The 27,731-nt window shown below is 46.3% G+C and overlaps 1 protein-coding gene across 2 annotated transcripts in view; it reads left to right on the top strand.

The window, feature by feature from the left end:
• The window catches only part of PARVG (parvin gamma), a 282,942-nt gene that overhangs the window by 138,050 nt on the left and 117,161 nt on the right, over positions 1-27,731 (top strand). For both annotated transcript variants that reach the window (XM_085652454.1, XM_085652453.1), the window contains exon 7: positions 5,223-5,278. In XM_085652454.1, coding sequence (XP_085508580.1) covers positions 5,223-5,278 — 56 coding nt within the window. The remainder of the gene's footprint in view (positions 1-5,222; positions 5,279-27,731) is intronic.

The following is a 27,731-nucleotide window of genomic DNA, read 5'->3' as shown; positions in this document are numbered from 1 at the left end:
CTATATGCAGGATGGATTCAAATTACCAGAGTTTAAGTTATTTTTTGGGGCATCATTTTCTGGCCGCATTCAAAGTTTATTGGTTTAAATTAAGGTTGGGCCAACTACATATGGGTATCAATTAGCACTAGGCATGGATTTTAGATTTTCTATGCATAGGTTAATGGATCCCAACTACTTTAAGCGGGTGAGGTTTAAAGAGCTATAATTCGAATTTGGCGTGAAATTTGTACAAGGTTTTCTTTACCAACTGTTCATTTGCGTATTCTGTTTTGGGGCAATCCTGGATTCCCCAAAATATTTTATGACAATGCAGGGCAACTCTGGGGCCTGCTGGGCATAGTTAACTTGGGACAGCTGTGTGATAGTCATGGCTTCCGGGCATTCACTGCACTACAGGACGCATATGGGCTCTCGCAGCGCCATTTTAAAAAATACTTGCATGTGAGAGATGATATTGTTAATACGCTAAAGTATAGAATGAGGAAGAAATAACTGACCTTCTTACATGCCACTACCAACCTGGGCAAGATACAAGGATGGTCAGCATAAGTATAATCTATCAGCTCTGGATGATAGAACTCAACTTGCTGTAAAATGGAGCCAGCGCTTGACAACTTCAGTTACAGCTGCTGAGTTAAAGGATGCATTAGCTATTTTAGATCAGTCAATCAATTCGGTCAGTCTTAAATTACAGCAATTTAAGACAATTTGTATGCTATATTACACACCGGATCGTATCTCGAATTGGGTGGGCGGATGGGACCTCAGAGCGTTCATATTGCCCCAAGTGTAAGGTCCATGCGGCCGATATAGTACTTATGTTCATTGATTGCTCTAAGCATAAAGGATATTGGGATAGCTTATCTGAATTGATTACAGCACATTTGGAGATTAAAATTAACTTGAGCTATAAGGAAATCATGCTGGGTTATAAATCTGGATTGTCTCCCAGCTTGAGGGCACTAATCTGGATTCTGGTAGTTAGTGCTCGTCTATGTGTTGCCAGGGCATGGATCGATCCTATACCACCCAAGGTATCTGAATTCTGGACAATGCCCCACCAAATCTATGAATATGAAACTTCAATTGCAAAAGCTCGGGGTCCTCGATCAGTTAAAAAAGTGGGGAAAATATGGTCACATTGGCATTGGTCCTAGCCGACTGTCTCATTGATTGTCTGATTGTAGTCTCATTTTTGGATACTCTAGGTTAATTTATAATCCCACCCCTCCCTTTTCTCCATTTCATTCCCTTGTTTTGTTCTATTTTGTATATGAAAGTGACTGCATTGATTGTTCTGACTCTTGGTAAAATCAAATAAAAATGTAATGAAAAAAAAAATATTTGGAATTCAAAGTAGACAACAACCAAAATATAATAAATACTTTAAAAGTAGAAAGTGTTTCTTAAACACATGGAAGTGTTTCAATTTATTATATTACATCACAACATTACATTGACATTTATTTGAACCGGAGGTTTCTAAACATGAACTTTAAAACATGTATTAACCGTCCCTCCTGACAAAGCCATGAGTGAACAAAGTGTACGAATTGTCAGGTGTCCCATATGTCATGACCAATATTATTTTTATGGATGGAGGAACATTACACCCTATAGAACTACATTCAAGTGAGGTTTTTACACAGGCTCCATCTTTAACTGAATTACTTGAATGTGCGCCTAAATGTCACTATCACGTGAACTAAACACATGAAGTAACTTGATTTGACTTAAATCACAAAATATAGTCATGTGGGTGAGCCAGAATGTGAGCCCAGATTTCCTTGTTACACATAGTGCAATTAAACAACTGACTAAATTACTTTATTTTTCTCAATCTCATATAGCACCAGAGGACAGTGTTTTTGTACAATTCTGTAAAATGAATTCTACACGATATTAAGAAAATACAGATCAGAGGTTAAATATAAAACGTCTTTAAAAAAAGAAAGGTACATAGTGAAGATGAGGGACTACGGGACAACATATGCGAACATCCCTGGCTTTCTCAGTGGTTGAAGGGCATTAAACAAATGTGTGAATACTGTGATCCTGAGTGCAATGGGGATGTGATCAGTGAGCATGGAGGCAGAATCAAATTCGTTGTTAAAAAGAAAAAAATATTCTGTGACTATTATTTAATCTTTCACTGTCAGGTAACTGCATATAAAATAATGCACACCCAGGGCCGTACTGGCCATGGCGGGCACTGGGTGTTATACCGGTGGACCTGAAGGGTGGGGGCTGGTTTTGGACCCGTGGAGGCTGGGTTTGGACCGGTGGAGGCCAATTTTGCAGCAGTGCTACAGTTTCATCCCCTGTTACAAAAGCGCAGCAACAGTGTTCCCCACCAGCACCTCCCCCACCCGCCCCCTCCCTCCCTCTGGGGCCGGTCTAACGTAATTGCCAAGGATGGTTTGTGATCCCAGTCCAGCCCTGTGCACACCTTAAATGAAAAGTATAAGCACATTTAAAATAATCAGTGGAAAATGCACTCTTTTATATTATGAAACCTTTGTTTATTAATATAATCACTTCAGATTTATGTGTGCAACTAGAAGCCCATAAAACTGAATTCTGTTCGGTTCAGCAGGAAATGGCGACTTGTGTATTTTCAGTGCTAGGAGGTCCCTGTGAATGTGCAAGTCATTATTTTAAGTTTCCGTTACACATATTAGAAGATAGGTTGCCACAAAATCTAAGTAGAAATCAAAAAAGTGTTTTCAAACTGTACATTTTAGTAACATGGAAATTGCACCTAGTGCATACAGTTTTACAACTGCTCATTTAAATCAGGCGCTCCACATATCAGCTTGGAACACCCCCCTATAATATCTCTCAAAAAGAATAAATGTTTGTCTTCAGGTAGTTTAAAGTGTTTCCATCAATTAACGCCTTATCTATCAGCTCCCAAGCAGCCTTTACATTTACAGATTAACCAACTGCTTGTTTATTGTTTGTGTGTCTGCCCCTGCCTCGGGATCACAGCACAGGAGTCCGTCCACTTCAGCCCAGGCATTTAAAGTGAAAGAAATGGTCTTTTAACACAAAGGCTAAAATTATAGTCACCCTAATTCCTTGGTCTTCTCTTAATTGAGGGTATCTTCCCAACAAAATGATGCTTTTCCTGTTTGTTTGAAACCCAAATCAGAAAACTTGTTTCTTAAGCTGCCTTAGGGCAAGACACCCTCTGTGCTGCAACACCTCATAATTTACAGTGTAAACAGTGGTGCCTGTCCAGAGGCCTTTCTGCACAGATCATATACAAATGTAGTCCCCCTCCATTCAACCGATGTTGAAGCCTTGCCTGCCGACCCCTCCCACCCTTCAAAAGTCAGATGTGACAGCAGTGCAGGGTGGAAAAGAGCCTCCTTTCAGGCAGCACAATGGCTAGAATGCAATGCACAGACACTGCAAGTCTTTCTTTTGCCTTTCCCACACATCTAATTGTATTTTAGGAGCGTGCGCGTACCTCATAATGAAGTGCGCGGAAATGAAAATGGAGCTCCGCGGCTGGATCTTAAAGGGAACAAGGGTTATGAGTACGATACTCTCCTTGGCAGTGACAAGCGCCGGTACTAAGGCGGAAATAAAGAATACGTGCCTGTACTCAGTACCTGTGAGTACCGGCACATTGAAAGCACTGCTTGTGACGCACCCAGTCGCCGATTATAAAGAAAAGACATCAGAACTCGACTATTATGAGTTATCACAGTCCAGTTCTGCTATGACAATCCCTGCTGCCAGAGCCAGCAGCTGAGGTGAAAGAAATGTCTGGTCATGAAGCATAATTCAAGCAAGGAATTATTAAGTTTACTTTTCTTTCTTCAGCTTTGTTTTAGTAACCGATAAAAGTACAAACAAAGACATAAAGTTTATTTTTTTGAACTCCTAAGATAGAGAAAAGCTTCATCTTTGTGCGTTTCTCTAAACATTCCGAGCTAATGCAGTGTTTTTTAACTAACTTTTATTGAATTGTTACTAATATCTGTTTGCAAGTAATATCTAACAGGTTTTTGTTGTGTTTAATTTGGCACTATGGGTTTTATTTTTATTCTTCATGTTTGCAAACATGCTTACCCTTTGATATGAAAAAAATCTATGCACCAAGGGTTTAAGTAGTTCAAGGGAAAGGTGATGCTGTAATTATGTATTACATGGGGTAAAGTACCCCCTGGCATACATGATAAGGCGGTTGCAAGTCACCCTGGAGTTCCATAACCTTATAAAGAACTCTGCCTTTGGCCATGTTCCTCTACATGGGTATGGAACTCCTCGGTGACGTGCAATATGCTTTATCCCTTATATATTAGATCAAAAACCTTTTGTGTGCATATTGTCCAAAACATAAACACGTGGAACCTGCATCACATTCCAAGAGTCTCATTCCAACTCACCACACAGCCGGCATTCACTTTCTCAAAAATTAATGAATATCTCAATCATTTTCCTTTCACATTGTACCAGAAAATATCTGGCACAATGCGAAACAGAAAAACTGCTCAAAAAGAGGCAACGTATGCAAACCAGTTGCACGAACTCAGATTGTGCATGCTTTTCCTCATTCTGAGGAGAAATCGGAATGGGGCGCTTGGGTAAACACTGCACCCAGCAATATTGGAGTCTAACAGGGTGCTCAATTAACATTCTGGCTGGAAAGCCCTAGAAATCAGGCCCTTTAAAAGACCAGGCTCTTCCCAGGCTCATCATTCCTGTCTAAACCTAGTGTGGCTGATTCACGCCCAGTAAATTAGAAACTTTTTCTAGGATAACTCTCTGCGTTGAAATGAAGTGGGAAATTATGTGAACAACTAACAAAATATGAATATGAATAACCAACAAGTTATTACTGTCTGTGTGATACTTTACTTCCCAATCTACATATAAATACATTAAAAAATAATAATAATTTGTCCCTGCCTTGAGAACACCTCGCCCAGCGCCTAATCTTAGTACTGCAGAAAACCTGAGATACTGACAGATTTAGGGGGCACAAAGTTGCATCTCAGGTTGTAAAGGTTTTCTTACAATGTTTGGGTGAAGCAGCATCTGAGAATTTCACCCATTGATTTGCTTGCCCACCTAACTTGTACCCAGTTGCACAGATATTGTTATAAATCGGCCCATGAATTTAGCAATCACGGTAACTGTAGTTAACTATTTGTGCTGTCACTACTACAGATTCTAAAGAGTGTTTTGTATTTTTATTTCCGTAGCCCACCAAAAAAGGAATAAAAACAGAGAAAGTAGTGGAATATGTCACCGAGTGCAGGTAAGTCCACGTCCATTAGATTGCTTAAAAAAGCATTGGAAAAGCCAGTAGGCCTGGACTCGGCTGGTGTGTAGTGTTTTTATTTCTCTGTTGTTTTTTCCAAGCATATGTGATGGAAATTAAAGGATTAAACATTAAAAAGTGGTGAGCTTATGCTAAGTAATAAGTATAAAATGAACCATCCTACATCATGGCCCACTTGCTTCATCCACCACTCTTGGCATTGAAGTGCATCCTTTTTTAAGGTGGATGAGCAAATGTGATCAGGCAAAATGCTCTCTGAATACAGACAATGGCCTTTGACCCACACAGTGTATGTTCATAGGTGGAAACAAAATGTGAATGACACTTTAATAGACTGTGGTCCACAGCTCGAGCTCTGTCTGTGTCAAGCACCTGCGGCCAGGGATCACTGTCTGTGAAAATCCCTGCCTTGCACCTGTCATCCACCCCAGAACATGGAAAGTACAGTGGCTGCATACATTTACTACACAGGCTGGCTTAATCAGGACAACTGGAGGCCCAAACCCAAAGAGGTCCTACATATATATTGTGCATGGTTGATCCTGTAGCCCAGCCCTCCCTCCTCTGCCAACTTACGAGAACACCCGGCTCCCAGGCTAGGCGGCACTCCCAACACATGCTCATCAGGCAGCTGGGACCCTAAGCGGACTACCCTGCCCTGCAAACTAACTGGAGCTCTGATATGGGCTGGGTGGTAATCTGAATTAGTGAGGCTCATAGGAAACAGGACCTTTCTCATCAACGCTGGGGGCCTGCCCTGCCACAGGTGAGTCCTTCGGCATGAGTCAGATCCACTTGCTTCGCAATGAGTGGCATTGGGACGCAGGGTGACGATCCTACCCTGCTCTTCGTGCCGCAGCTCCTTGGCATCACAGCAGACTCTGCACGGCTGGGCATGGCTTGTCTTGAGGGATCTCTAGCAGTCGAAGACAAAAACAAGGAATGGTGCATGAAGAAAATGCTTTTAAGCATAAAATATAAAGGACAACAGCTAACAGGTAGACTGCCTCTCCCAAAGACAGGGCTGCCTCGCTATTACAACATGTTACAAGTAGAGTAATAACATCACTGACTCATTAAGGGGCATATGTATCAAACGATTTTTTAATCGCAAACGCTGCGATTTGCAAAATAACAGCGTTTGCGATTAAAAAAACGGTAATCGGGATGTATGAGCCAAATCCCATCGCAAAATTAAAGAATTGCTAATTTAGCGATTTTTTAATTTTGCGTAAGCATTTAAGAAATCGCAAATTACGATTTCTTAAATGATATGTAAAAAGCACCCAAGTTGTGCGAATTATCCTTAAGAAATCGCAAATTACCACCAACTTCCAGTTGGTGGTAATTTGCGATTTCCTTTCAAAATGCACTTATTTGAATTTTGCAAAGTGCCACGTGACGCTCATACATGCCCTTAGGGCATGTATGTGCCATTTCACGGGTGCATCAGGGTGTCATCATGACACCCTTGCACCTTTGAAATTATTCTCAAATAGCGACTAGCAAATAGCGAATCGCTATTTGAGAATTACTTCCCATTCATTCCTATGGGTCTCCTGGCCCATAGAAATGAATGGGCAGGTATTCCTTAATTGCAATTTAGCAATTTGCTAATCGCAATTAAGGAATTTTAAGAAATCGCAAAAAGTTTGCAATTTTTTAAATACATCCCGTTTTGCAATTCTCAAATAGCGATTCTTTAAAAATCGCTATTTGAGAATCGCAAATGGTGATGTTGATACATATGCCCCCAGATCTTGTCGAAAATGTTCTAAAATCCAAAACGGCCGCTACCATAATATGTATTTTTCACCAGCCAATAGAAGTATTCGGCTCTTCCCCAATCCAGAACGGCCACCATAACACATCCTGTTTCTGTGGGCAATGGAATTAGTACTGCACGCATAAGCTTTTGCCTGATAAACATCTCTTCTTATGATGCTTGTATGAATAAGTGAACAACCAAGTGCCCACTCGGAATCCATACAATCCGTCCCAATAAAGAAATAGCTTGATTGTTGCCCCCACAAGTGCAGTGCTGCAAATAACACCGCACCCATTAACCCTCTTGTCGCCAATCTAGCAGTCGAAGATGAAATTAGGAACGGTGCATGAGCATACAATATAAGGGGCAACTGCTAAAAGGTAAAGTGCCTCTCCAAACCACAACCTTCTCCCAACGTCAACTCTTGCTTTTCATTCTAGAAACCTCTTGTTGCACAGCAGGAGCCAGATGTATGACCGTTTTTAGCGGTTGCAAATAGAAAATCGACTCGTTTGTGACTGCTACAAAGGGTTGTGGTATGTGCAAACCCTAATTTGCGAGTCATTGACTCACAAAATAGGATTTGCGAGTCGCTATTAGGAAGGGCCATGCCAAAGGTGTTCCTTCCTAATAACAAGTTGCACTGGTATGTACCATTGTTTTGCGACCGCATTTCCGGTCGTGAAATACTCGCAGTTTACCACCTACGTAAGCCACCTTCGCAAACAGGAAGAGGTTCCCCCCAGGGGAACCCTTCCCCTTTGTGAATGGTTGCAAAAATATTTTTTAAGAGCTGCCTGCCTTTACAAATTAAAAGAAAACTTGTAATTCTTTTTTCTAAACGCATCCCACTTTCCTTTAAGCATAACGGCACAATTTGCGATTAGCAAAATGGAATGGTTGTACATTTGACCCTAGATGAGCATTCTAGAATTACCAGCATGAGCCAATAAGTCAAAACAGGATTGAACCCACCGCAGGGGAGATCTTCTGCACTGCAGCTTCTCGGGTAATAGGAGGGGCTTTGTCACAGACACAGGGGGCAAACATTAATCCCCTTTCCCCTGTATTTGGGGCATGCCCCTCTCCTTTCCTTTTCTTCCTTTACTCTAGCCACACCCTCCTTTGCTATATTGTACGGTTATGGGAACTACAACCCAGAAGAAAGACTTAGAGCCCCTTTAGTCTAGTACTACTGCCAGGGTAAAGGAGATATACAAAGGACATAGAAGTAGGACTCCTATTTCGCTGGTACCATTGAAATGGGAGAAAGACTTCTCCCCTCAGGAGAATTACAACATAACCAAACAAAGAATCACCCTAGATAGAATAACTAAGACAAAAAGAACCAAAGAAAGAATGCCATCATAAACTGCCATTTGGAGCCATAGAAGGAGGTCCACAAATAACGCGTCACACAGTGTGTTCAAATAAAAGGGAAGTGTGACCACCCCCCCCCCACTGTTGTATTAAAATCTGACCAATTAATTAGCACACCGGCCTTTGCCACTAACAAAGGCTATACTCAAAAACATGAGCCAGCGCCCGAGACAGCAAGTTGATTAGCCTTTAAAACACTGCCTTACAGATCCCTCCCCTGGATAACAAGACTTCCACTGGCTAGGAAACAGTACAGAAGCATGAATTGTCCCATGCAGTCTAGATGAACCATAGCACAACACCTTTTTCCACTCTCGATCATGACCACCCAGAAGAATCCAACTCCTAACATAAGGCTTTTGAGAGCTGGCCCAAACTCTTTCAAAATAAACTATCTGCCCAGCCGCTCCAAAAATGCAGCAAAGAACTTTAAGCACAAGCTCTTAAAATATCTCCCTGAGATTGTCATCTCTGATCTCTACTTCTGTGTGAAAAAAGGAGCCCTCATTCAGACCTTATCTTCTTCATTCGCTGCACTGCCCGTTGGAGAGAACCTCTGAATACACACTTTCATGAATCAAAATACAATGTGGACTCAAATTTTCCACAATACCCTGACCCTTCTTCAGAGCTGAGGTATTGGCAAAACCTTAGCTGAACCCTTGGTTGCTGTGGCTTTGAGTAGTCAGGCTTTGCCAAAGGAACCAATGCAAAGCATTTAGCAGTACCAAAACAGTTGAATAGGAAATAAACACTCCAGCTCCAACAAATGCGGGGCACTCACAGGGTGGCTTAAAATACACTTTATTCATTGGCGACACGTTTCAACCAATAGCTTTCCTCAGTGCATAAAAGTGTACATACTTGGCGCAAAGCGTTGTCCTCATTGGTTAATTCAGAATAGTAACAAGCAAGAAAGGACTCTGAACATTGTCTTTCTATTGCGGCTGCCATGCTTTAAAGGTGCTGTGTCAATGTTTGTTATTATAATGCCATATCGACTTTTATGCCACAGTAAATCATTATGTTCAGATAAAAGGCACAAATCCTTGTCTTTACATTCAAAGCATACCACTGTATATTTATCCCATCTTCTATTTCTGTCCCACATGGGCTGCCGTAGTATCGCTGTGTGCTGCACACCCCTCACCTGGCCTCAGGATATTTCACCAAGAATATTCCGCAGGTAACAGGAAAAAAATACTGCACAAAGAAAATCCAACACCAGTTTATAAAATTAGCTCTTATTTTTATGAATAAAACCACCAGAGGATGCCTTGCAGTCAAAGCAGTCTCCAGTCCAGTTCCAGGTTCAATGAGCGAACCACTTTAGACATTAAAGGAATTGTCCTGATGCAAGCGATACAGGATGGTAAAGTTGTTGAAGGATTCTGAGATTGCTGATCTCTTTATGGGTGTCTTCCTGTGGCCAGCTCTTGGTCCATGAACATGATTGGATAACTTAGCCACAGGGGCCCATGTCCCTCGAAGTCCAGTTGAAGCCTAGCCAAAATCCAATTGCCACTGGTCTACTGGTCTACCGGCCTCTGTCTTCAGTGAACCAGGGGTTCCCTTTAATTGAGGCGTATATTGAAAGTTAGAGCGGGTGGCTGATCTTTCTCATACTTAGCTGGTGCTCAGTGGAATTCCTTACCTTTGGCGATTCGTCTCATTGAGAATCTTATCAGATTTAGAAAGGAGTTGAAAAGCTGGCTTTTTTCAGGCTAATGGACGATATGAGTCCCCTTATTCAGTGTATTCTCTCAGTGGTTAGTTGAGGCAACTACTTAGTGCAGTGATATCCCCTTGGGTAGAAGTGTTGGCCTTTAGGAATAAAAATAAAAAATAAATAAATAAGGCTATTGTCCTTCTTGGACTACCAAACTGCACTCCAATTACTCTCTCAGGTCTAGCAGACTGTAGTGCAACTTTTGAATATCGAGACCTGGTCTCCCAGGCTGCACTTCAGCGGTCAGTGGCAGTCAGGAAATTTTGAGTCCCAACTTGCCAAGGTAGTCTTTTTCAGCATTTGTGGCCCTGTAGTTGTAACAAAAAGTCAACCAACTGGCTCTTGGAGTCACTTCTTCTGTCTGGGGCTCAGGATGACTTTTCCTGGAGCAGGGCACCACAGGCACAGTTCTCTCTTTGCTACTCCAAGGATCAGCCGTTTCAGTCCAGTCTTTGCTGCTGTCTCTCTTTGCTGGGTCCAGGGAACAGCAGGGCAGTCCTTCTTCGGTCATCTCGCCAGTGCAGACGTTCTCTGAGGTCTGGGTCCCAGGGGTTCCAGAACTTGCTCTAGGGGGATGTAGTGACTACTAGCCAATAGGTTACCAGGTTCCTTCCCACCTACTGATGGCTTTCTGCAATGTGTACTGGGGGCGGGTGTTTGACATTGTTCAATATACCGTCCATCATTTCTTCTTTTTGTATTTGTTGCCCTAAGTAGGACCGGTATGCCCAGGCGTGGGTCCCTTGCTCACCATCCCTCCAGAGTCAAGCTATCCTGGCTGATGAGGGGTGATACCCCAAAACCAGTCCCAGGATGCTCTTTTCCAGTCTGGGCAGCACCTGGCCTGGCCGTTCTGGCCGGACTGTCCCCATAGGGAGCAGGGTCAAGATTGATTTGCATATGGCTGGGTCCAAGCTGGAGTGGCGTGGTGAGCAGAAAAATTATGGAATTAAGCCCAGATCTCTGTACTGGGGTTGAGTGTTTGATATTATTCAAAATTCTGCCATTATTTGTTATTGTTGCATTCCTGCAATGTGTGGCATCTAACTATCCCAGAATTAAATATTAAGCCCCAGCCACGACCCATGCAGGTGAGAGTGGTGGGGCCAGGTGGGGGGATTTTCGACAGATGACCACGAGGGAAAATGAAATAAATACTTAATTTTCCCTCATCATCGTCTCTTTCGAAATCATACCCCCACCCGGCCCCATCGCCCCACCGCAATTTCCTGCATGGACTGCAGCTGTTCAGCCCACTCCCAGGATGGCAGATCCCCTCTCTCTATGTGTTGAGCTTCGTAGCCTACCCTAGAGGAGTAGCTACCTAAGGGCTGTACAACCCAGAGAAAACTGGTTTGGCAACTGTTAACCCCTTTCTGTCCCTGACAGCAATCTGTCTACAAGAACAAAAGTGTAGCTCCTCTTGTGTGTGTCCAACTATTTGCCCTTCCCCTTTACAGCTTGCCTTTTAGACTCACACCACGTTTGACCTTCCTGCCAGGGAGAAGTAACACCTCTTTCAACAGCAGACCCAGTGTGTCCCTTGGTAAGAGTCTTTCATGCCTCTCCCCCAGAGGGCAGAAAGCTGTCTTGTGGCCAGCAGCCGTAAGTGGTCCCATGAAAACTTGGACAACATAGTAGCAACATTGTAAAGTTGCCATTTTACATTAAATTCAGCTTAGGCATGGCGGGGGCATGGCTTAGCCGACTGCAAGATGGCCGCACTCTGAGTGGGCTCTGCCGGCCAAGCCTAAAATCTGCTAAATATCCTTCAGACAAATCATCCATCGCTTGGGGCGCAGCCTGATCCCACCCCTGCTCTCCTGCGATGTCGCTGAGCCGAGTTCCACCGCTGCGTGTGTCCTGGGCCTGGGCACCGGCGGCCTGCACGGCCCGGCCTCCCCGGAGCTGATTGCTGGCGACCTCCTGGCACCGGACCCTCGCCCTGCACTTCGCCTCCATTACTCATCCGTCGGAGCCGGTAAGTGCCGTTGCTGCGGGGGCGTACTGTGGCGGGGTTGGGAGCGCGCGAGTCATACCGCCCGGCCTGGCCTGCTCACACGCGGGCGCCACCCTCCAGTCACTGGTGCCCGCTGCTCCAGCCTTTCTCCAGTGGGCCTGGCGACGCGGACGGCGCTCTCCCCTTGGTTCCCCACTATGTGCTGCCCTCCTCCCGCCGCGGCCCCCCGGCTCCTCGAGGCATCCTGCTGCGGCTGCAGTGTCAGCCTTTTGGTTTCTTCGGCCCCAGCTCCTCAGAGGCCTGCTTGCTCCAAGGGGTGGTCTTTCTGCGGCCGCATATACTCCGGGCGTCCACCCCGGGATTCCTCACCTGTCACTCACCTCTGCTGCCAGTAGGCGCTGACTGCTGCACTCAACGCCTGCCTGTTCCTCCCGCCAGGCCCGATCCGGCCGGAGATACTTCTTGGGGGCACCTTGGCTACTGCTCCCTGGACGCGCCCATGGCGGCCTACCCCTTCCGATCTGGACCTGTGCTTGGCCCACTGGGGCTGCACTGACCATTCGCCTTCTGCTGGACCAAATTGATGCCGATGCCCAGGGCCGGTGGTGCTTGCACCGTGCTGCAGTTTCATGTCTGCCTTTCTTGAGGCCGGACAGCTCTGAGGCCACCCTTCCGGTAGGTCCCGTCGCTCGGGCGTGCATTGGGGCGGTCTGCCTCCTGAGCATCACACACCATTGCCTGCTCTTCGCCTGCCTCATTCCGGCGACACCTGCGGCTAGGCTGGCACCACTGCGCCCTCTGCTCCTCAGTCGGCACCATACCTCGCTCAGATTTCCTGCCGCCACGTCAGTCTGGCTCATCCTCGACGCACCAGGCCTCAACACCCCTCCTTCAGACCGGTGGGTCCGGTGGTCATCTGCTTCGCCCATCGTCATTGGGATTGTCGTTTGCGGCTTTCACGCCACATCTGCATCTGGCCTTATCGTTACTTGCCCACTGCACATTTGCAATACCGCCTGCTGGTCCTGTGCCCCTGCTTCCTCCTGTGCGGCAGCACTGCTCTGCCGCCCCTGGACGCACTGGTCCTCTCCTTGCACCGTAGCCACTCTTCTGCTGCCTGATTGCGCCTCCTGCCTGCCTCTTCCCTGACATGGGGAGAACCGACCCTAAGCAGCCTAAAATCACCTTCAATCAGCGCCGCCAATAGTGCCAGGAGGCCACAGGTACTGACGGCGGAGACCCTCTTGCCCTATCGGATATGGGTCCGACACGTGAGGACGACCTAAAGGCCATCATGTTGGACGTCAAGTCCACTGTCACCGGCATAGCGGCTCAGCTTGATCAACTGTCAGCCCGCTTGGACACAGTAAAGGCCCGAGTTGACTCACACGATGCACGCCTACTACATGTCGAGACCAGGGTGTCCGACGCGGAGGATGCCGCCACCCAGATTGCCAGAAACTGCTGCAGATGGACAAGATACTAGATCTCATCCGGAATAAAAACGAGGATTTGGAGGTGCCCTCCCGCAGGAGCAACCTCCGCATCAGTGCCCGAATCTACCAACATCTCCGGAATGGAGGACTATGTGGAACAGTTGGTTCGTGAGCTCTTTGGCGACATCCTCTCACCAGTCTTCATTGTCACGCGTGTACATCGCTCCCTCGGCCCTCGCCATGGCCTTGGCTTGCTGGCCCGCCCTTTCATAGCCAAAATCCTGAACTTCGGGGACCGCGACATCATACTTCGGGCGGCAAGGGAGAATGGCGAAATCTGCCACCAGGGCAATTCCCTATCGTTCTACCCTGACTGCACTACTGCAGTTCAGGCAGGTCGCCGTGAGTTCCTGCCGGCGAAACGGCTCCTTCAAAAGCACGAGATCTCCTACTCATTGGCACATCCTGCTAAACTGCGTGTCAATCAAGGCTCCAAGACGCTCATTTTCCCAGATCCCAGAGAGGCGTTGTCATTTGCCAATAAACTGGACAGGTCACATCGTTCTTCTCCTGCCGACTCCCAAACTGTCGCGGATGACAATCTCAATGATAATTACTGAACTGCTGTTAAGCACTGCCAATCTGCTGTTTGTACTTTATGTCACTCAGGCTCTTAGTTTGAATTAAGGCCTCTTGGTTTACGCTGCCTCCTAGGCCATCCCAGTTCATACCTCTGCCCTTGGCGTGGTGTCCTCTACTCCTTGATGTTTATTTCTCTTTGTCTGCCATCACTTATGGCTTGGCAACCCTGTCTTTCTGGCAAGGGCGTATGCTGAGCGTCGTCATGCCCCCACGGGATAATACCCTTCATGGACACAGACTTTTCCCTTCCTAGTTGTGGGTCCCTGGGGTGGGAATGAGTGGCATCTCAGCCTGATTGGGGGGTTGGTGTGGGAGTGGGGGTGGGTGGTCTTCTGGGTTTTTTTGTTTTGGGGGTGGGCTCGGGTGGTTGGGTTCGGGGTTCCTGCGGTTGGTTGCCTCCCTATGAGGCCCTATTGTTCTCTCTAGCACAGGCTCATTCAACTGGCTTTTTCATGACATGTCTCCTCGCTCCTGCTGTCAAAACTCCTACTGGGGGGATTGAATTGTCTGTACTGTCGCCTCCTTATAAGGATTTAGTTGTATCTTTGACTATGCTATCTCATTGCGATTCCACGGTTGTTTCACTGCCTTCTTTCTCCAATATTCACTGCACTGCTCCATACATCTGCATGCAGTTTCTGCCTTCCTCTTCACCATTCTCGGCACCAACCCCCTTGACACGGCACCATGACTGACACTACTCTCTGGACCTGGAATGTCCATGGGCTTAACGACCACCGCAAGGCGCGACATGTCCATGCCCACCTCATTCGGCACAAGGTGGACATTTGTTTTTTTACAAGAGACCCATCTGTTACCAGCTACTTGCTCCAGACTCCTTTCCCGACATTGGGGAGAAATTCACTCTTCCTTCTACTCAAATTACTCCCGGGGGGTTGTCAATCCTGCTACGCAAAGGGCTCCCATGGCAGACATCTCAGGTAATCACTGACCCTGGGGGGCATTTTGTGATTCTTCCCGGCACCCTGCTGACCCAGCCCCTGACATTTTCTGCTTTGTACAGCCCCAACTGCGACAACCTGGACTTCAAGTCTGGCACCATATCTCAGCCCTCGGCACTGCTGCGCTCTGCTGGGGGGGTGATTTTAATCTAACATTGTCCTCCACTTTAGATTGGTCCGGCCCTCATGCCCCTCACCCCCGCGCGGCTTCACTCCTCAGCTCCATTCTCTCTGATAACTCCCTGTACGACGTGTGGCGCCATGCTCACCCTGATGTGCGGAAGGGCACCTGCGTCACTGGCTCTCGCGGCTGCTGGTCCCGCCTGGACTTATGGATCCCTGCTCTGGAAGCTGTGGTCTGGCTCACCGCCGTTGATCATATGGCGCGCACTCTCTCAGATCATGCTCCCGTTCGCTTATGCCTCCGCCTCCCACATTCCCCCTGCCGTGCCTTCTCCTGGCGGTTTCCCCCCAATGCGTCACGCGACTCGGTCTTCTGTGATGAGATTCAAACCGCAATTACAAATATTTTGAGCTTAACAAGGGTCCCGTCGACTCCCCATCCATGCTCTGGGAAGAGTTTAAAGCCGTCATTCGTGGGGAATGTATTTCCAAGCAGTCTGGCGTCCTACGCTCTATCCGCGGCACTAGGAGTCGAAATCTCTCAAGCCGACTGGCTGTACTGTTGTAATCAGATCAAACGTCTCTACCCAAATGATCGTTTGCGCCTTATTCACTTTAAGTACATACATAGGCTATATCGGACTCCAGCCCAACTGCACAAATTAGGACTTATTGCAAGTGACAGATGCCTGCGCTGCTCTGCACCCGCCTTCTCCCACCTCGCCTGGCTGTGCCCCCAGGTCTCTGCATACTGACGCGGGGTCTGCGCTGCTATTTCTGAAATCACCTTGTCACTGGTCCAACCCGACCCTCTGCTCTGCCTCTTAGGCTTTGTTAAATTTTGCCCGGACGCCTCCCGCTGTTTGATTGCCATACTGCTGGTCCTCGCGTGGCACAGGGTCTCCATGTGTTGGGGTCGCAGGCCTGCGCCTAAGGTTGCCCTCTGGCTCGAGGATGCTTCCCGCTGCCAGACCCTCCTGTCCGAGTTCTGGGACCTTCTAGCAGCCAGATCTCGCCCACTTGACATATGGGGTCCACTTTTGACCTACCTCTGAAGTCATAATTCCCAGCGCCCTGCGACCTCTCCCGCACTCCCCGCCAGCGCCCCGCCTACGGCGGCCGCCGGTGAAGGTCAATGAGCAGCTCCCTTTCCGCTCTCGCTCCCCTTTGCTCCGTCTGCCTCCCTCCCCTACTCATGGTGCCTCTTTCCGTTGTTCTCTTCCCCTTCTTAGCGGCTGCACAACATCTCTCCCTGACATCGTCCCCAAGTGTCACAAGCTTGAGGTAGACTTTGCTGTGATGTATTGTATTACTGTGCATACTGCCTTGCAACTGTGGAATCTTGTAACTGTGCTTTGCAATCTTTTCAATAAAGGTTTTTGAAAAATCCAACAAAAAAAAAGAAATTCAGCTTAGGCATCCAGTTGGGTTTTAATATGATTATTTTGATACCTTGAAGTACCAACTTTAGTAGTTTCATTCAGAAGTGAGCACAGCTGAGTTGTCAGCATTAAACCCGGTACTCGCCAATGGGGCTACTAGCCTTTCTACAGCAAAAACAGCAATTTGGAGTTTTTAATGTTAAGCGAGATAAAAACAAATGTCCCACTTTTTTCAGCACCCTTCCTTAGGGCTTGATAGGCCTGCCTTAGGGGTCACACATATATTATAAGGAAGGTCTGGACTTTGTCATTACTTTAAACAGCGGCGGTTTGTGCGGGAGGGCGTCAGGGCTCCACCCCCTTTACAGTCCCCCCCAAAAATAAAACAATAATAGAGGGATAGTCTGCCACTTATGACGGGTCACTTTTGTTGCTGTCTGTGATGTTGAAGCTAGTGCGTGCAGTGTGCTGTGTCACAAGCCGGCACTTTTTCCTACTTGCTTCCCTAGGCTGCAGTATTGCCGGGCTGATAATCTCACAGCCCTGATACCAGTGAGGTCATCAGCTCGGCAAATACCAAACATCAAGGACCAGTCTCCACCCCCTGATGACGTGGAGGTAAAGTTATCCCTGGGCGTTTTTGACTCAAGCCCTGTAGAGCTAAGCCTCCACTTCAATCAAGGAGTGGAGAGCATTGTGACCCAACCCTTTCCCAACTCGTCACAGGGTGTGGTAGACATTTGAGTGCTGGAATGCAAGGTATTGACTATGCGCAGTATGTCATCATGACTTAAGACACACTGCGCAGACTCGACTTGTGGTGTCTGTATCCTGCACGAATCAATGCTGCTGGGTGCCATTTTAGCACCGGACAGTCAGAAAGGCGCGTAGAAGTTTTCACGTCAGCAGCAGGCTTCTGGACTCCGGCCGTGATTGCATGCGACTTCAGTCTCCCGTTCTTTCTGGTATCCCATTCATCCTCGTGATAGCTATTGTTTTTCGCTGTAAGAAGTACAAACTGTCCAGGTGGCAGCCCTCTCATTTCCTTGCCTGTGAGTTTCGTTCTTAAAGAGCGTCTCATTTCCTTACCTGTTCATGTGCAGACAAGGTGTTAAATGCGCACATTTGCATGTTGTGTGTTTCCTATTGGTCACTGACATCCGCTGTACTGGTACCTTCCCTTCAAATGTGTTGTGGAGTCTTACCCAAAGCCCTTAGAAAGGTATTTGGCTAACCTCGTACATTCCCCTCCCTGTGGAATTCCTTACATTAAGTCTAACTCGTGGTCCTTTGAAACCTCTGGTGCCTCCTCGTTGTTCATGTGCACCTGGCCTTGAGAAAACTGTTATTTAGATCAAAAGCTAACATTCCTGTACAGGAAAAACAACATTGGAAATGTGGTACAAAGAGTTAAAATTATGTTCTCTTACCTTTGTCCCAAGTAAAAGCTACTTCCCCAACTCCAGTTCAGTGGCACATTTAAATCCACTTTTCTCCACGTTATTATTATCATGGCATTTGTTCCTCAATAATCTCCCTCCTTGATGGATTCTAGATCATGGCATGAATGCATGTCAGACTCAAAATGGCAACAGCTTAATCATTCCTGGAAAAGGCCTTGGTAGCAAACACAGCTTGGCTCGGTAGATCCCTATATGGGTCTGGTTACAAGTATGGAGGATTTATGACCTCATGGAAGTAAGCAACATGTCGACCTTTTGGCTCTTACACTTGGGTGACATCGGATGCTTAAGAGGATCCCTCCATGAACGCAGGGAGGAACAAATGTGGACGGGGACATCCTGATGGTGTGTGCAGGAGTGTTACTTTTTAGGAAGATGAATACCATTAAAAGGCTGGCACCCGCGAAGCGAGGGTGAGTGGACAGTAAGGCTGACCGCAGCATATAGTCATTTGAGGTTAAAGTTTGGTGAGGTAGAAGAAGATTAGTCTGCGTGTCCGCTTTGTATCAAATTCTGGTTGGGCCGTAGCACAGTCACTTACATACGAGGTGAGCATCTGAAAGGCCCCAAGGCCTGGAGGAGAGTCAGTCATCTGACTGCAAAGCCGCTGAAAGTTTGATAGGGCTGAAGGAGAATAAGTCGCATGACTTGCAATCCTCTGAAAGATTTTGCAAGTAAAATTGCACAGAGTGGAATTCGTTGCACTTTCATAGTGATGTCTAGTGTACTCAAGCCTCCAGTGCTAGCAGCATGGATCCTTACTTGGTACTATGGTGTTCCCCTTTTTGGGGTACTCAGAGTCTCATGTCTAATATTTAGACATGATGAGGTTCGTGCAACAAGTGTTCCTGATAAGCCTGGCAGTTTTTCATCCTTCCGTTATTTTGGCACTCAGGACGGTGGGTAGGTCCTGCACTTTGTTCTATGTGGCATGCATGCCCCTTGCTTATGTTTCACCTGTTGCTAAGAAGTATACACATGTTCACAGGTTCGCAAGCAATTGTCGAGAGGCACTTGTTAATCTGCTCCTGGCTGTGGAGGGGTTGCTGCACACTCTCTTCACTTTGTAATCACCTGGAATGAAATAACATTTCAAAATACTGAAAGCTGGTGCATGTGCCCCTGATCTTGAGGATTAACAGGCCTCGTCCATGTCTTGCTGGGAGGATACAGTTCTTTCTTGGGTTGTGTGTTGCTATTGGATTTGCCAATGCGCCTCTGTTTTCGCCTCCATGGGGGTCGTGAGCTTGACCAATGAACTTACATACAGCTGACAACTGAGTGTTTGAGATCAAAAACTATGTAGACATTAGGTCAAATTAAAGGATATGCTAGGTTTTTATGTCACATATTTCCTGTGCTGTCTTGCACGACATTTAATGACTGGCAAATGCAAGCTGGATGGTTAAGTGGGTGCTCTTTGATACTGTTGAGATAATGTACCTAAAACCTCATCAGACCATGGCCCACATAGGGGTCCAAACTGTGCCCCGCATTAATATTCACAGACTTCTGGTGAAAGCGGAGTGCAGTGACATCCATAAGAGTGAGCCGTACTCTCTTGCTATGTCTCTTTTAGGACATGCTAGATGTATTCAGTTGCAGCTTGGAAAGAACTGTTCTCTTATATCATCCCTTGTGAACTGCATTGGTTTCTTTAATCCGAATAATGGACCCAGTTTGTTCTGCCAGTCATCTATGTTACTGTTGGATAGCTAATGTTCTCCACTGCGCTCACAACTGTCTTCAAATATTACACAATGTGTTTATATAGCAAGCCTTTGTGAAAAATTAACTTACCATAACTTAAAAATAAAGTACGGCAGTTATCTGAGGTACATAGGTTTACAGTCCTTGTCAAGGAAGACAGTATTTTGGAAGTGCAGTTGTTTAATGGTGATGGTTGACTGCCTTTCCATTTCTTTTCATTTGTCTAGGTCACTGTGTCCTTGACCATTGTTTTATTTTTGTACTTTATTTTTTTTAAATATATCTTTTTATTTCAACAGAGCAGAAATGACAACATGACATTGGTAAGCATATAGTTGTGAACCAAACATTATTACAGCACAGTACAGGGTATATCTCAGCCCTTCCCAAAACCCTACAGCGATCAAACGTCTCCTTGTTGCAGAATGCCATCAGTCTCTGCCTGAATCCTGGAAAATAAAGTCTCTCCCACTGGTGGAGTGCATGGATCGCCCCTGTAGTCATTCCATTTGGACCAGATTTTCCCCCATTTTTTCAGGCACCCTCGCTTCACATAAATTGCTTTTTCCGCCACCATACACCAGTCCTATTTTTAGACTTTTGAAAAAAACCAAATAAAATAACAAAGATCGCATGAAGCAATTCACTGGTTGTTAGTGTTTAGGTAAGCTGATGCTCAGACAAGCTATTTGAATGTACGCAGAAGAACTTCTTCTAATAATGTGAAGCAGCTATGTTTTGGGATTTCAGTGCAGTGTGAATTGACTGATCATTTTCTGCTGCTGCACATCTAATCAGTGGTTAACACTACTCGAATTTGATTCACACATGGAGTGCGTCATTGGGTAAGTAAGTAAATTTTTATTAGCATAGTTAATTAAAACTGTTGCAGTACAAAAAAATATATATTCAATAAAAAAATCTGTCATATACATACATAAAACATATTCCTTCATGATGCTTATGTCTTAAAACCATGCTAACTAAGCTTACTAGTTTTGAACAAGTATAGCAGCATAGTAACTTGTCAGTGTTATCGGCTTAAGTTGTAGGTTAAAAATGTCTTCAAAGCTGCCTTGCACATTAGCTCATACTTTTTCTGGCTAGGTTCTTGATGTCTCCATTTCTGGCATTTTGATTCCGCACAGTCTCAGAAACTGTACTGCTCTGCAGTTCAGTTGTGGATCGGTAGGTGCAAAGCATGCCAACTGGGCTTGCCTCCTTGTTCGAATCCCTCGTAGATTAAACATTTGTTTCAACAATTTTTTTCGTTCTTTGAGCAGTTCTTTACAGGAGCATAGTAAATGCAGCAGGCCTTCCTGAGCTGTTCCACATAATCGGCACACAGAGCCTGCTTTATTGCGTAGCCATGGTGGAAAATGCTGGGCGCAGGGGAGCACGCCAAATCTATATTTCAAAATGCAATTTTTATATTTTTGTCATATCCCAGGTTGAAATAAGCTTGGGCGCCCGGCTTCGTATATGTATTCAAAGTCATTCAACCATGGGCTCTCTTTGAAAGTGCGGCCTTGTCCTCCAGCCATGACAGTAGTTTCACCGTCTTCCACACTAGTTTTTTAAAGGTTAGGGTGGTTGTCGATGTTTCCCAAAGTTGATTTAGCCCTAATTTGTGTAAACTGCTGTGAAGATATTTCGTAGCTGGTGATGTAGCGTGAGTTTGTAGCTCTTTCCATAGCTGTTCGTTTAGCGTTCCCCAAGGAGTTTTTCGCACTTTATCTCATGCAGTAACGAAGGCCCCTTATCTGGCAATTGTTTGTTTCAGGACGCCAAACTCAAGTCTGATTTGCGTGGGTGAAGTGTATTTCGACAGCCCAAAAATGACCCTGTATGTAGTTGTTACTGTGGCATCAAGTGTTTCAGTGTCCCTGCCTTTCTGTACCTCGCTGCCATAGGTGATTGTTGGTAAGAGTTTTGCACGAACCACCTCTGCGAGTGGCAGGATCGATGTGCCAGATAATTTAGAGTTTAAGGTTTTTAGGGAGATTGCTATTATTAAGCCTTTATGCCTTATGCTGTTCTTCTGTGCCAAGAAATGACCGCCAGTATCCAGCTTCACGCCGAGATATTTATATTCTTTTGTGTCTTCTATTCTGGTCTCTCCCCAAAACCAGGCTGCAGTTTGTCGCCTTTTTTTCCCAATTATTATTGTTCTTGTATTGTCCAGGTTGATCGTTAAATCATTTGCTTGGGAGAAGTCCCGCGTTGTATTTAGGAGATGTAGCCCTACTTTTGTTTTGCTGATCAGGACTATGTCATCTGCGTAAAGGAGACAGGGTAGTGCCGTGTCTCCTAATTTCGGGGCGTGTGAATTACAGCCGATTAGCAGCGGGACTAAATCGGCTATGTACAGATTAAAGAGGGTGGGGGCTAAAACACAGCCCTGTTTCAGGCCTTTTTCCGTGGGAATATGTCTTGACAGGAGGGTTCCATTAACCAGCTTCACCTGTAGCCACGTGTCCGTATGCAGATTTATGATCAAGTTGAGTAGGGGCTGAGGAAGCCCCCAACGATGTAATTTGAACCAAAGTCTGATGCGATTAACATGATCAAAAGCGTCCTTGTAGTCGATAAAGCAAAGGTAGAGAGACGACTGTGTAGCCGCGGCCTTGTCCATAAGCATAACCATGCTTAATATGTTAGTTATTGTCCCAATGACTTTGTGAAGCCGGTCTGTTGTAGAGGAATTGCGGATTTTTCTTTCACCCATGCCTGAAGGTCCTCCAATAACAAGCCTGCAAAGAATGTTGCCTGGTTGTCTAATAGAGCCACTAAACGGTAATTTTGTGGTTCCAACTTGTCACTGGATTTGTGGATTGGGGAAATGATTGAGCCACTCCATGAGCTGGGCAAGATGATCAATGTTCTGATTTCTCTGAAGAGTGGGTCCAGTGCTTCTGCCCAGAAAGTTGCCTCCTGTTTGTAAAGTACTGGTGGAGCACCTTCTCTTCTCCCCTTTCCTATCTGCATTTTGATGGCGTCAATTTGGATCGTTTGATGGCCATCAGTTGGTGGGTCTGCCCTGATTTCCCAGAGTCGGCGAGATTGATTTCGGCCCAGGCCTTGAGTGTCGTTTGGTAATCGGGTTCATTTTGACAGGCTTGGCGCTGCTCACTGTATTCAGTGCCTTGTTGAAAGTGAGACCTGAGGTGTTTTACCCAGACTTCCTCTGTGATGTTTGTGGAAACTCCGTCATGATTGTGGTGTATGAACTGGTTTATGGTACTCCAAAATCTGGTGCTATTGTTATGTTTGACATCGGCATGTAGTTTAACCCATAGATCCTCCTCCATAGCTCTGTTCGCGCCCCTTTTTAGTTTTTTGAGGACTGCCCTTTGTTTCTGTAATACTTGTAATTGTGTTTCATCGCTGGGCTTGTTTCGAAGGTGTCTTGAATCTTTTTTTTTGCAAGCTTAATTTCTTGCTTAGTGCTGTATGATATTTGTTTAGTGCCTGAATCTTTGGAGGTTTGGTGGTTTGGTGTTAGTCGCATATGCCTCCATTGCTGATAGGACGTTTCTCCATTTCTCCACTTCACCATCTCCGACTCTCACAGTGTAATGTTGTTTTGCAATTTCAAGCATCTTGCTTCCTGCAGCTATCTTGAATTTAATTCTTCTTAGGTTGATGGTGGCAATTAATCCTTGAGGCTCCGGCAGCGTTCGAATGTTGGAGTGACTGTTCTCAGTTCTATTTCTTGGGGCCGATGATCACCATCGCCTTTGTTGCCCAGCTGGAACGATGCAATTTGTTGAAAGAGGCCTAGGGAGACGAAAGTATAGTCCCGAATCAAGCTTGTTTTTGTGGAGCTATAATTCGTCACAGGAGGGTTGTCTTTCGGTGATCTACAATTTAATGCCCTCAGGTCAAAATGTTCCAAAACCTCCATGATCGTTTGTCCTATTTTGGTTTGTTTGCACGCATGAGGTTTTCCTTGCTGCGGGATATTCCAGGTAGTGTTTTGCAAAAGCACTTCTTCATCCAGGGAAGACTCAATTAGATTGTGGTTTAAGTACCCGGTTAAGAAGAGATCAGTTGTGGGTCCCTCACTTATACATGTTTCCACAAAGTTGCACATTTCCTTAACTAGTTTGGTTTTATTTTTAGGTTGGATATACACATTTAGCAGCATGATGTTAGAATCCTTTTTATTTAACGATGGTGATGAGAAGGAAATGGTGACTGCTAGTGTTGACTGTATTGTGGAAACAAAGATGTGAGCAGAAGAGGCGACTGTATTAGCAACATATGTGACCAAGCCTCCTTGCAGATGGCCGTATTTTGCTCCCCTGGTGGCATTTACAAAGAAGCGCAGAAATCCTTGGAGATGAGGCAGGTCTATTACCAACATTTCTTGTAGTGCCGCTATATCGAAGGCCCTGACATAGGTCACAAAATCCAAATCCGCGAGTTTGTTGACAAGCCTATTTACATTCCAGAAGCAGATCCGTACTGTCCCTATTGTGTTTGCTGTGTTTTGTGGGCAATCGTCTTGTCAATCTCTTATGTTTATGTTTCTCGCGATCCATCTTGTGTCTTCTTCCCGAGCTTGCGGTGTGCAAGGGTCATTGCGGCTTCTTAATTCCTAAAGTTGGTGCCTCTTGTCAATATTACAGTGCCCTATGGCTCCTCTCAGCACTGATATAGTTGGTCTACCGGCAGCCATCTCAGGGGCCCTCAGGAGTTCTGGGATTAACAGATCGGGATATCCTGGCTTGAAATACGGGGCAATGGTTATCCCCCAGGACTTTAGGATGTCGCTTTCTTTGAGTATTTTATGTGCTATTATGGGAGAGGTCCATGTCGCTCTTGTTTTTTCACCTGCCTTTAAGTCCCCGCAATTAATAAATTCTATTGACTCCAGTTCTGCTGTCTTTATGTCTGCCAATGAGGTTATGTGAGATAGTAACCGCAGTATGTTGCCTCGGTTCAGAATGTTGTGCGTTCCTTTAGAGGTGTACTCGAGCGTGAACCATGTTGCGTTTGTTTCCCTCGCCCCTGCCCAGATAGAGACGTCATTCTGTTTTTTTAAGGGTGGCCGGCTGGCCTCGTTTAGTGGGCATTCCAGTGCAATTTGGTTCACTTCAGTGGGGCGTAGACTTCCTTGACGTTTTGGTCCGAGACTGATTCGATTTTGTATTTGGGATATCGTAGAATTTTAAATTTTTATTTGTGGAGCTGATATGCCTAAGGGCAAGAGCTGGCTATTCTGTAACAACTCTACCTCTCTTTTGGCTATGTGTTCGCTGAGAGGAATATCCGGGTTCCCCTGGTTAGTGTACCTCCCAGCGGCAACATTGTCGTTTTTAGTTGATATCCATGGGATGTCGAAATGTCTAGAATCCTGGTTGGCCTCCAAGGTTTGGGTTCTCATCCCTTCTTCTCCAACAATTCTGGTATTGATATGGTTTGTGGTGGGATTTCCCACCAAGCGCAATTGAGGGGGTCAACTCCCGCAATCTCATGTGCGTCCTCAGGTGCACTAGTTTCTTGCTTTCTGCTTGGTAGGGCTTGGGCGCACCTAGACATGTTTGCAATGCTATTAATTACTTCTGGTGAAGAGATGTTCTGGTGCGTTGTCCCATTGAGCACTGGCGGTGTCCTGATGGGCTGTTGCTTTGTCCCTTCTTGCACTAATGGTGTCCCAAAGAGTCATTGAAATCCAGTCCTGGTGAGGCTTTGTTTCTGGTTCCGGCCTTTCCGTTTTTGTGCACGTCTTAGTTTTACATTTAATTTCAATTCCCCTTTGGCTGCCTCTGCTTGTTCTGGTTGTCGATGTCGGTATTATCTTCTGGTTGTTCAATTAAAATTGGAATTTGCTCCTCATTGACTGGCCCAAGCTGATGGATTACTACGTCTTCACCATGACCAAGCAGGGTTTGCCCATTTGAAGGCTGCATATTAGCGTTGTTTAATGCCTTTTTTACTTGTGCGCATAAATCTGTCAACATCGCTGGAAGGGTTGCCAGTTTGTTCACAAATGGGCTGCATCCGCAGGTTCGAAAGTTAGCTAGGGTATGGTCCTGAGTAATTTCCAGCATTGTGTTCCAATTTCCCAATTTGCTGTCGATTGATACCACATAGACTGCCAGGGTGTTCAATAGGGATAATTGCAAGTCCATTTTGTCTCTCTGGTATTGCAAGGCCTCAACCAGGAGCTGCACAGTTTTAAGCAGGCTTGCCCGTGCATCCCCTTGGGCAGTTCCTTGCCCGTCCTCTTTAAGGTTGCCAGCCTCACTGCCGGTTTTGTTGCCATTGTCTGTTTTTTTGCATCTTCCCATGGTGTACTCTGATTTCGCTGATTGTGCAAGTGGGCAGCGCAAACGGCCCCTTCACTGTCTCCTTGCAACCATCAGTTTTTCGGTTTTCTGCTGATTCGCTCTTGTGCGTGTCCCCCCGGTAGGCTGCCAGGAGTGCTTCCCACTCCTCCTTATCTAGGTATGAGCGTTGATCTAGTTCTTCTGATTCATCCAGCAACAAGCTGGTTTGAGACAACAGTGGCTTGCATTGGGGTCGTGTAGGGACAGGGCGTACTTTGTTTTCTGTATCCAGCCTGTCCTTTAGGTTTCCAGGTGTTGCTCCCCCTTTTGCCTTTGTTCCCTCTGTATTGTTTTCCAGGATGCCCTCTGGAGGGTCGGCTTTGTTTCCCAGCAGGAGGATAGCTGTTAGGTTATCTAACTCGTAGATGGTCAGTGGTATGCAGTTACCTCTGTCATTTCTGTGTTGGTTGGGGGGTCTGGACGATATGACTGCAGGGATGTTATGGGTTTATGCAGGGTTGCAATTACCTGAGGCTGCGATATTTCTGGCCTGTTCTTCCTTTGCACTGTTGAGGTCGATCTTAGGCCCCCCTTGAGGTGAATTTTGTGGCGCCTCTTGGTACAGTTTAAGTTTTTTCTCCGGGGTCTTCTCCGGGGTTTTAAGATTCCAACTTACGGCGGGTGCTGGGCCGTATGAAGATGTTTTTGAGCTGTCCCCCCCCCCCCTTCCTCCTTGGGCCTTCATTCCCTTCCACCTTTCCTTTGTCCTCTTGACAAGAGGGGAGGAGCTGTGTTTGAAGACCCGCAAGTACGGTGGAGCGTGAAAGCAGGGTGCCGCCTGCATTTAAAAAAAAACAAAATCTAGTGTTGATTTTCGGCTGAAGAAGGCGGTATTTTGGCATTGTAGACTCTGGCGTCAAGTTGCTAAGCCTCATTGTGTTTGATGTTCTTTCAATTATGGTGCCCTCTGCCTGCATTGCTGGTCTGGTCTTGACCTGCGGCTCACCCTCTGTGCAATCCAGTGATTTCTGCTTCCTTTTCCGTTTATTTGTATTACTCTTGAGTTGCTGCTGACATTGCCAGCTCTACTGGTAGACTTGAGCACCCCGCGCACCTGCCCTGATCTCATGCTCCCAGGTCTGCGTGATCTAATAGCAAAAATCGGAAGGAGTCAACAAACATCCCGAAACACCCCGAAGTGACGGAGGCCGCACGCAGGAGGACGCCGCAGCAGCAGTCGTGCAATGCTGCAGCTTCACTGCTCACTGAGGCATGTGAAGTATGAAGAACTGCACCTTCGCGACGTACCTGGAAGGCGCTGGGGACTGGACGTTAGCTACGAAGAAAAGACAGGCAGCTCCTGCGATAGGCAGGTTTTTCCAGGCAAGTTTTCCACAGCACAGCACTCCACGGGGCCTCCCGCGGCTTCTGCCTGCCGCCGCACAGCTTTTCGTGGTACCCCCGCGCCTCCAGCCGCGTTCACACTTTGTTTTCCCCCTCTGGGCACCGGGGCCGGAGCCGGCGAGAGAGGCCCTCAGGTGAGGCGTGTGAGCCCGTCAGCTGGTTTGCACGGCTCGCTCACCTCCGCCTCCACTC

Source organism: Triturus cristatus, chromosome 4_1 (assembly GCF_964204655.1).
Source record: "Triturus cristatus chromosome 4_1, aTriCri1.1, whole genome shotgun sequence".
Lineage (NCBI taxonomy): Eukaryota > Metazoa > Chordata > Amphibia > Caudata > Salamandridae > Triturus > Triturus cristatus.
This window is presented reverse-complemented; position numbering and strand designations above follow the sequence as displayed.